The sequence below is a fragment of the Oreochromis niloticus genome, linkage group LG9, assembly GCF_001858045.2.
Source record: "Oreochromis niloticus isolate F11D_XX linkage group LG9, O_niloticus_UMD_NMBU, whole genome shotgun sequence".
NCBI lineage: Eukaryota > Metazoa > Chordata > Actinopteri > Cichliformes > Cichlidae > Oreochromis > Oreochromis niloticus.
The window spans coordinates 3,080,609-3,090,108 of NC_031974.2; the positions used below are offsets into that span (position 1 = coordinate 3,080,609).

A 9,500-nucleotide genomic window follows, 5' to 3' on the forward strand; every position below is an offset into this window, starting at 1 on the left:
AATATTGCAGAATATTTTTAAGGTTATCTGCTATAAAACGCCAGACCAGGAAAATCTCCTTCATGTTTTTCTGTGTTTTATTCTCAGTTACTTTGACACAAAGGCATCTGCTGTGATGTTCACAATTCTGATGAAGTCTCACATGTATCAGTACTGATAAATGATCAGAATTATAATATTTCTGACTGTCTGAGCCTAAATTGAATCGAATCAGGACTTTGAGAACCTGAATCAAATGGATTATAGAAATCAGTGATGATACCCAGCCCTAGTGAGCAGCCTAGGCCCCACAGAAGTGGATGTAGCTGTGGGTAATAAGAAAAGATGAAAAGAACTATTGATAACTTTTGTGTTAAGGTCTGATCCGTCTGAAATTCATAGCCAGCTCTGACACGGTGCCATCAATCTTTGCATGCTGAAAAAAAAGCAGTGTATCCAGAAAACACAAAATATATGCTGCAATAAATGCACTGCCCAAGTGTCCCCTCTCCTCACTGCCTTTCAGCAGCAGGCAGCAGCAAACAGGTCGTCAGAGGAGCCGAGATGATGATTAAGTTTAACATTTTCTACAATATTGACAAAGCAATTTAAGCACAAGCTTGTTAGTTAATAATTTAGAAATTAATATTGTCTGTATGGACTGCAATTTCCCCCCCCCAAAAAGTGCACATGTAAAACTGCGGTGAAAAATTTGAGTGCGCCTAACTTGGCAAAAAGTTAGTCTAGAGCCCTGCACGGGTCATCAGACCTAGACGTTGTGTGATCAGTAATCTTTGTGTCTTTTTCACGCAGGGGTACTTGCATCTCTAATGAGGCGGTTGCCTTGCCAACAGAGGAGGAAGTGGATGAGCTGTTGAAGAACCTGGGGGCGTGTCTTCATCCAGACACGTTACCCAGAGACCAGCGGAGGTGCTGCTTCTGTCACCAGCAGGGCGATGGCCAGACAGACGGACCAGCCAGGCTCCTGAACCTGGACCTGGATCTGTGGGTGAGTGCGCCGGTCTCTGCTCTGTGAGTCTCTGGAGGCGGCGCGGAGCGGCTCATTCACCTGTCGTCCATGTGGTTGTGTTCCAGGTGCACCTTAACTGCGCCCTGTGGTCTAGCGAGGTGTACGAGACTCAGGCGGGCGCGCTCATCAACGTGGAGCTGGCTTTGAGGCGAGGACTGACTCTACGCTGTGCTCACTGCCAGCAGACCGGCGCCACGAGCGGCTGCAACCGCCTCCGCTGCACCAACACCTACCACTTCACCTGTGCCCTGCAGGCCCAGTGCACCTTCTTCAAGGTAAGTGCGAGGCCAAGTTACACCTGAGGTCACGCCCACCGCGCACTCCTCCTCACCCTGCTCCTCCTCTGTCCTGCAGGATAAAACCATGCTCTGCCACCTCCATAAACCCAGGATGGTTCCTCTCAGCGGGGACAGGTCCTGTGGCGGCTCACCCTCCTCCACTCCTGGCTCTGCCCCTGACCCGGCGGCTGTGGCGGCCTCTGACCCGTACGACTCAGAGCTGCGGTGCTTCGCGGTGTTCCGCCGAGTGTTCGTGCAGCGGGACGAGGCGCGCCAGATCGCAGCCGTGGTGCAGCGCGGCGAGAGGCAGCACACCTTCAGGGTCGGCAGCCTGCTGTTCCGCGCCGTCGGCAGGCTCCTCCCACAGCAGATGAGAACCTTCCACAACGAGACGGCCATCTTCCCTGTCGGTTACCATGCCAACCGTATCTACTGGAGCATGCGCCACAGCAACAGGTAAGAGCAGCAGCGTGCAGATTATCAATCAGAATCAGTGTGCGGTAGCCACGCCCACCGCTGTGCTACGTCACACTGCCCACTTTTCTTTGGTGGAAGACAAACTTTATATCTGCAGGAAAATGTTTATGTTAGGAGCTTTTACTGTGAAAGGTTGTAACAGGAAGAAGGCCGTCTGACACGGGGTAGTGATGGAGGCGTTGGATTACGAACCGCAGTATGAGAGGGTGTTTAGCTCCCTCTGCAGTGATTGGTCTAATCACAGGTAGACGTCAGCAGTGATTCTGATGGCTCTCTGCTCGTGCTCCACAGACGCTGTAAGTACATGTGCTACATCGAGGAGGAGGAGGGGCAGCCGCTGTTCAAGGTAAAGGTGGTGGAGAAAGGACACGATGACCTCATTCTGACCGGACCCACACCCAAAGGTAACCATCAACTGTGTGTCTGCACCGACTGTCATCAGCAGCACTGCTGCTCCTCAGGAACACGGCGATGAACCAAACTCTGTGTGTGTGTGTGTGTGTGTGTGTGTGTGTGTGTGTGCGTGTGTGCGTGCGCGCCCAGCTGTGTGGGATCAGATCCTGGATCCCGTCTCCCAGATGAGGACCTCCAGTGGGACTCTGAAGCTGTTCCCAGTTTACCTGAAAGGAGAAGATCTGTTTGGTCTGACCACGTCTGCGGTGACCCGGATCATCGAGTCTGTACGTCCAGAACACACCCACACACCCCTTCAAACAGGAACCCAGACTCACCTGCTCTCTGTGTGTGTTTCAGTTACCTGGCGTGGAGGCCTGTGAGCGTTACACCTTTCGTTACGGCAGGAACCCTCTCATGGAGTGGCCTCTGGCCTTTAACCCGTCAGGCTCCGCCCGCTCCGAACCCAAAGCCTGTCAGGCCAAAAGGTATGTGCTCTGAAGCGATGATGTCACTTCCTGTCCAGCTGCTGATGGAAGTGGCGGGCGGTTTGGGCAAAGTGCACCTGCTCTGCGTTGTGTTGTGACATCATCAGTGTGGCTGGGACAGAGATCTGCTCAGGCCTGACGCCCTCCTCTCCCCCCCTCAGACCCTACCTGCTGACCAGCATCGCTCCCAGGTGTCAGGGCTCGGTGGGCTCCATCGTGGGCCTCGTCCCCGGCGTCATCTCTCTGTCTCCGGGCGAGTCCGTGGCTGGCGCTCACCAGGGACGCCACTCCAAGTCCTCACAGTACCGCCGCATGAAGGCTGAGTGGAAGAGCAACGTGTACCTGGCACGCTCCCGCATCCAGGTGGGTCACAGCACAGCCCAAACACCTGACCGCCAACGCAGGACAGGAAGCTGACTTTGTGTGTGTGTGTGTGTGTGTGTGTTTGTGTTTGCAGGGTCTAGGTCTGTACGCTGCCAGAGACATCGAGAAGTGCACCATGGTCATCGAGTACATCGGCACCATCATCAGGAGTGAAGTAGCCAATCGCAAGGAGAGGCTGTACGAGTCACAGGTAACACACACACACACAGGTCTGCGAGTTCTGACGTTCAGATCCGAGTCATGTCGACTGAAAGCTGTCGTCTGATTTGTTCACTTATCACACAAACATAAACAGTCAGTGACATCAGTGTGAAGGGGGTGGGGCCTGCACGTCTCGCGTCCTCAGAGGGTCGTGGCTCTCATTCGTGTTCTGTGTCTGTGTGCAGAATCGCGGCGTGTACATGTTCCGGATCGATAACGACTACGTGATCGACGCCACCATCACCGGAGGACCCGCCAGGTGAGTCCAGCTCAGACCGGTTCAGTGCTGATCTCAGACCTGCACACACCTGACCCGGTGAGCCCTTCCTGTGCAGACGCTCAGGTGAGCGCCCTCTGCTGTTTCAGCAAGGTGGTGATCAAACAGTCCTGATGGTCAGATGTAGTAAGAGGCCATCTTAAAGAAGTGTGTGTGTCCACCTGGGGTCTCTGCCCAGTTGGATACCTCACCTACGACGCATCAGGTGTTTAAAGATGTGGGGAGCAGCAGCTCAGTTTGAGCTCCTCACCTGTCAGTGAGCGCTCAGACACTCCTCAGAGGAAACTTTCTTTTCAGCTCGTGCTCACAGGTGCGACCCTTCCACAGCCCCGCCCTCACTCTGAGGCTGTGTCCCAATTCAGGGTCTGCACGCTTGAAGTACGCACACTACGCGTACTACGTACGGTGCGTACTACAAGTACGGGAAGTGCGGAAGTGAGAGGCTTGTGAAATGGGACGGTCTAGCCTTCGTCGCGCTGTTCAGGTTGCCTAGCAACCATGATACTAACCGCGAGAAATGTTTCATACAGCTTTGTTTGACAGAAATGAAGGAGAAAAATGTTTTGTTGTTCATTCATTTTTGTCATGACATCATTTTGATTAGTTGAGACCACAGGACTGTAAAACATGATAGTTGGGCTTCATTTCTGTACTGAACAGTCATTTCAAGATTAGTTAGTAAATAATAATTAGCTAATGTTATTCATGAGACTAAAGTCATCTCACTGTGGTAATGTTAATATAATATGGACAATATTATATGTATTGTCAGATTATATGAGCTTGAACTCTGGGTCAAAGATGCAAGTAGCAGTTAATTATATTTCCTATCACCTTAAATCTTCACTCAAAGACAAGTATCTCTGACAGTGTATATACAGATGTATTATATATAAGAGACAAATATTGTTCGTTTAATATGTTGGCATTATTACATTTGGCTCAATGCTTACATGTGTAAAAAGGAAAATGTACGAGCTGTGATAACTGTTTCTGATAGAATGAAGATCAGACTGATATATGAAATATTCCTTTATTGGGTGAGAAAATCAGACCATGTCATAACTGCTTTAAGTCATACAGAATAGATATCAGAGCCTTAAACAGGCTGACTTCTGCTAAATGGGTCAAACTGGGCAGAAAGTCTACAAACACATAACATCCTTATAGAATATGATGTAAGACTATAGATCAACTTACCTCAGAATATATAAAGCATATAAACAATTACAGCAATATGATGCAACAAACACAGCAGTGCTACTAATCCAAATACAAACCGGATTCCAAAAAAGTTGGGACACTAAACAAATTGTGAATAAAAACTGAATGCAATGATGTGGAGATGGCAAATGTCAATATTTTATTCAGAATAGAACGTAAATCACGGAACAAAAGTTGAAACTGAGAAAATTTATCATCTTAAGGGAAAAATATCGTGATTCAAAATGTCATGGTGTCAACAAATCCCAAAAAAGTTGGGACAAGGCCATTTTCACCACTGTGTGGCATCTCCCCTTCTTACAACACTCAACAGACGTCTGGGGACCGAGGAGACCAGTTTCTCAAGTTTAGAAATAGGAATGCTCTCCCATTCGTGTCTAATACAGGCCTCTAACTGTTCAGTCGTCTTGGGCCTTCTTTGTCGCACCTTCCTCTTTATGATGCGCCAAATGTTCTCTATAGGTGAAAGAGCTGGACTGCAGACTGGCCATTTCAGTACCCGGATCCTTCTCCTACGCAGCCATGATGTTGTGATTGATGCAGAATGTGGTCTGGCATTATCTTGTTGAAAAATGCAGGGTCTTCCCTGAAAGAGATGACGTCTGGATGGGAGCATATGTTGTTCTAGAACCTGAATATATTTTTCTGCATTGATGGTGCCTTTCCAAGCTGCCCATGCCACACGCACTCATGCAACCCCATACCATCAGAGACGCAGGCTTCTGAACTGAGCGTTGATAACAACTTGGGTTGTCCTTGTCCTCTTTGGTCCGGATGACATGGCGTCCCACATTTCCAAAAAGAACTTCGAATCGTGACTCGTCTGACCACAGAACAGTCTTCCATTTTGCCACACTCCATTTTAAATGATCCCTGGCCCAGTGAAAACGCCTGAGCTTGTGGATCTTGCTTAGAAATGGCTTCTTCTTTGCACTGTAGAGTTTCAGCTGGCAACGGCGGATGGCACGGTGGATTGTGTTCATTGACAATGGTTTCTGGAAGTATTCCTGAGTCCATTCTGTGATTTCCTTTACAGTAGCATTCCTGTTTGTGGTGCAGTGTCGTTTAAGGGCCCGGAGATCACGGCATCCAGTATGGGTTTACGCCCTTGACCCTTACGCACAGAGATTGTTCCAGATTCTCTGAATCTTCGGATGATGTTATGCACAGTTGATGATGATAACTGCAAAGTCTTTGCAATTTTTCGCTGGGTAACACCTTTCTGATATTGCTCCACTATCTTTCTGCGCAACATTGTGGGAATTGGTGATCCTCTACCCATCTTGGCTTCTGAGAGACACTGCCACTCTGAGAAGCTCTTTTTATACCCAGTCATGTTGCCAGTTAACCTAATTAGTGTTAATGGGTCTTCCAGCTCTTTGTTATGCTCAAATTTACTTTTTCCAGCCTCTTATTGCTACTTGTCCCAACTTTTTTGGGATTTGTTGACACCGTGAAATTTTGAATCAACATATTTTTCCTTTAAACTGATACATTTTCTCGGATTAAACTTTTGATCTGTCACCTACGTTCTATTCTGAATGGAATATTGACATTTGCCATCTCCACATCATTGCATTCAGTTTTTATTCACAATTTGTTTAGTGTCCCAACTTTTTTGGAATCCGGCTTGTACTCAAAGCTTCATAGAACTGAAACAAACATTTATTTTTAGCTCCATTCTGCTGCTGATACATACTTTAGGTTTCTGAATATTAAACTTGTTGCTGCCTTTCATAGTGTGTAACTTGAAGGCCCTGAATACTTTCTCCCAACTTTGCCGACATGTGGCCAACAGTAATGTTTTAATGTTCTTCGTTATTAAACATTCGCACATAAATAAGTGACATAATATTCAGTACTTACTTTTGACAGTTCACTCTTCGGCCGCTCCCTTCTGCCGTATTTTGCGGCAAAATTATCCACACCCACCGCCACGCTATGACTTGTGGGATATATGGGACCACGAAGCGTGCGCCGGACCACACTTGATATTTGGGGAAATCGACAGCGCATTTGGAGTATGCATTTGAAGTACACTTCGAATTGGGACAGCCGTCGTCGCGTGGCGGTGACGTAATCCCACTTAAAATGCGTACTTCAAGCGTGCAGACCCTGAGTTGGGAAAACGCACCTGAAAGTCTCCTCGCTCCAGGACACAAACCACTGAGGCGTGACGTGATGACATCACTCCTCAGCTCCAGTGTTTTTACTCCCCCTCTGAATTTAACTGATTCATATTTGCAGTGGAAATCACACGTCATGAACCGCTTTGCTCAGGAACAAATGAAACACTGAAATAAACCAAACGTTCACATTTAGATTTTATCTAGGTGACGTGTATATCTCATGTGTTATTGTGCCGGAAGTCAGGCGTTCTCACCGGCTCTAGTGACCCTTGACCTCTCGGTCAGCTGATAGCTGGTGGGGTAACGGACGTCTCCGAAATCGTCAGAGCACTTCTGACAGATGTGATGTCCTGATAAGTCGAGCAGATATTTGAAGTTTACTCAGCAACATTCATTAAAACTTTCACAGAAACGGTCCCAAATGTTTATCCGCTTTCCTCCGACATTCCCACGTTTGAGTTTCAGACTAAATGCATTCTGGGATATTTGGCTGCACCAAGTCCAAGTTCAGGTATGTTCGAGGGGAGGGGGGGCTCAGGTGGCTCTGCGTTGATAATTATCCAAACCAGCCGAGTTCTGATCAACTCTGAGAGTTCAAAGTGAAAACCTGATGAAAGATCCCAGCAGGGGGCAGGAAGTTTTAATAGTGTGTTGATTGGTCTGTTGACCTGTGAATGACCCACCTCTGTCTGTGATTGGCAGGTACATCAACCACTCATGTGCTCCCAACTGCATCACTGAGGTGGTGACGGTGGAGAAGGAGAACAAGATCATCATCAGCTCCTGCAGACGCATCCAGAGAGGAGAAGAGGTAAGGCCCGCCCTCCATCAGTCAGCACCTCAGAGCGTGTGGTTACTGATTATTGCCCCTCCCCCTCCAGCTGTGCTACGACTACAAGTTTGACCTGGAGGACGATCAGCATAAGATCCCGTGTCACTGCGGAGCCGTCAACTGCCGCAAATGGATGAACTGAGCACACGAGAACACACACACACACACACACACACACACACACACACACACACACACACACACAGGCAGCTTGCTCTCTGTTAGTCGCCTCCCCTGTGGGCGGAGCTTAACTTCATATCAACACAGTGATAATAATGAAAGTTGATTGCTTTAATCACAGAGGTAATGATAATAATATTGATGATGGGGATAACAGGTCAGGGTGGGGGTTATATATGCGTGTGGGTGGGGTCAGAAGCTTGTGTCTGAGGGCGTGGCTGTGTCAGAGAGTGGGCGGGGCTTAAAGAGGCTGGTCCTCTGTGTATATTGTGTGTAAAAATGAGCACAGATGTAAATGTGAGATCAGAGAATGTGTCGTCTTTAACTTGCACTAAAACACAAAAACAACAAAAATACAGACTTTATTCCCCGGCCCCGCTCACCCCACTCCGGCCCCGCCCACCTCCATTTGTTAATTTCCTGTAAAATAAGAGGTTTTTTTGTATTTATTACTCAATGAAGCTATTTTCTAAACCTGCGGTGCGTTCGAGGTCCGGCATTGTGTAAATACGTGTACCATAGATGAGAGAATCGCACAGAGTTTAAGAAGCCCTCCACCATCCTCGCCGCCGCCGATCAGCTGCAGCGTTTCAAGTACAATTTGTGTTGCCCACCCGGTGCCACGTCCCTATTGGACGGACTGTGAAGCGAGTCGGGCAGGCGTCACCGCAGCCTTCAGGCGCAGAGTCCCCCTGCCGTGTACATAGGAGACTTTGCTGAAGTGTACAGAGACGTCAACAAAGCCTTTTTTATTATTACTGGACGTAACCGTGACGATGAAGATGTTTGTTTTTGGGAAATATGGTGACTCTGATTTAGAATCATTTACAGAAAATAAAATATTTTACATGTTGCTCTCGCCTCATTCTATTCTATTCTATTCTGTGTGCATAGCAACAGTCACTTGGCGTGACGTTCTCAGTGTTTCAGTGTAGTGCTGTGTGAGCTGTCGTTGGGACTTCATGTTTTTTGTAACGACTGGCTCTGTTTCCTGTGATGCCTGGTTGTGTAAGCGGGCTTCACGCCCTCCTGTGATGAAAGCTGGAGTTGTTTGTACAGACCGAGTGGGGGGTGGGTGGGTGCAGCAGTGTGGAAACATGAAAGGCGTCAGGAAAGTGAAGTGGCAGCTCCGCCTTTAGAGCCACGAAGTTTGAGCAGAAATCGGCACCTCTGGTTCTGTAAGATTCTCTGTCACATCAGCGCCATATTTCCTGTTTCCTCACTTCCTCTGAGTCATCACCTGGTTTACTGTAGCCTGGGTGGATCCAGGGGGCGTTTCATGGTCTGTGACGGTGAGCAGGAGCTCTGAGGTCGTGGGCTGAAGCAGGAGTCAGAGAAACAGTTTTTACAGGTTTGATGATCAAATACAGCTCAGACATCGTAACCTGAGAGCGCTCGTGTCTCCAAGACACACACTTCCTGTTATGTAGTCATGTGACTCCTGTAAATGGAGAGGGGAGTAGCACAGATCCAGGTACCGACAGCAGCTGACGACCAAGACGAGGAAATCAGGATCTACTTCTCTCTGAGACGGAGGCACGGCTGGGTTTATCCCACCAACACGCTGCACATTGTCTGCTCCTGACCAGGTGAGCTGTTCAGCATCCGTTACCATTTTGAATAGGATA

The 9,500-nt window shown here is 48.3% G+C and overlaps 1 protein-coding gene across 1 annotated transcript in view; it reads left to right on the plus strand.

Annotated features, from left to right (window-relative positions):
• LOC100692488 (histone-lysine N-methyltransferase 2C) overlaps nt 1-8,725 on the plus strand; it is a 47,016-nt gene extending 38,291 nt beyond the window's left edge. Inside the window, 11 exon segments of the mRNA XM_025910582.1 lie at nt 793-988; nt 1,075-1,284; nt 1,364-1,743; nt 2,056-2,168; nt 2,308-2,444; nt 2,518-2,645; nt 2,807-3,008; nt 3,103-3,219; nt 3,416-3,489; nt 7,563-7,671; nt 7,742-8,725. Of these exon segments, the coding sequence (XP_025766367.1) occupies nt 793-988; nt 1,075-1,284; nt 1,364-1,743; nt 2,056-2,168; nt 2,308-2,444; nt 2,518-2,645; nt 2,807-3,008; nt 3,103-3,219; nt 3,416-3,489; nt 7,563-7,671; nt 7,742-7,834 (1,759 nt within the window). The 3' untranslated portion in view covers nt 7,835-8,725.
• Nucleotides 8,726-9,500: the final 775 nt, after the last annotated feature.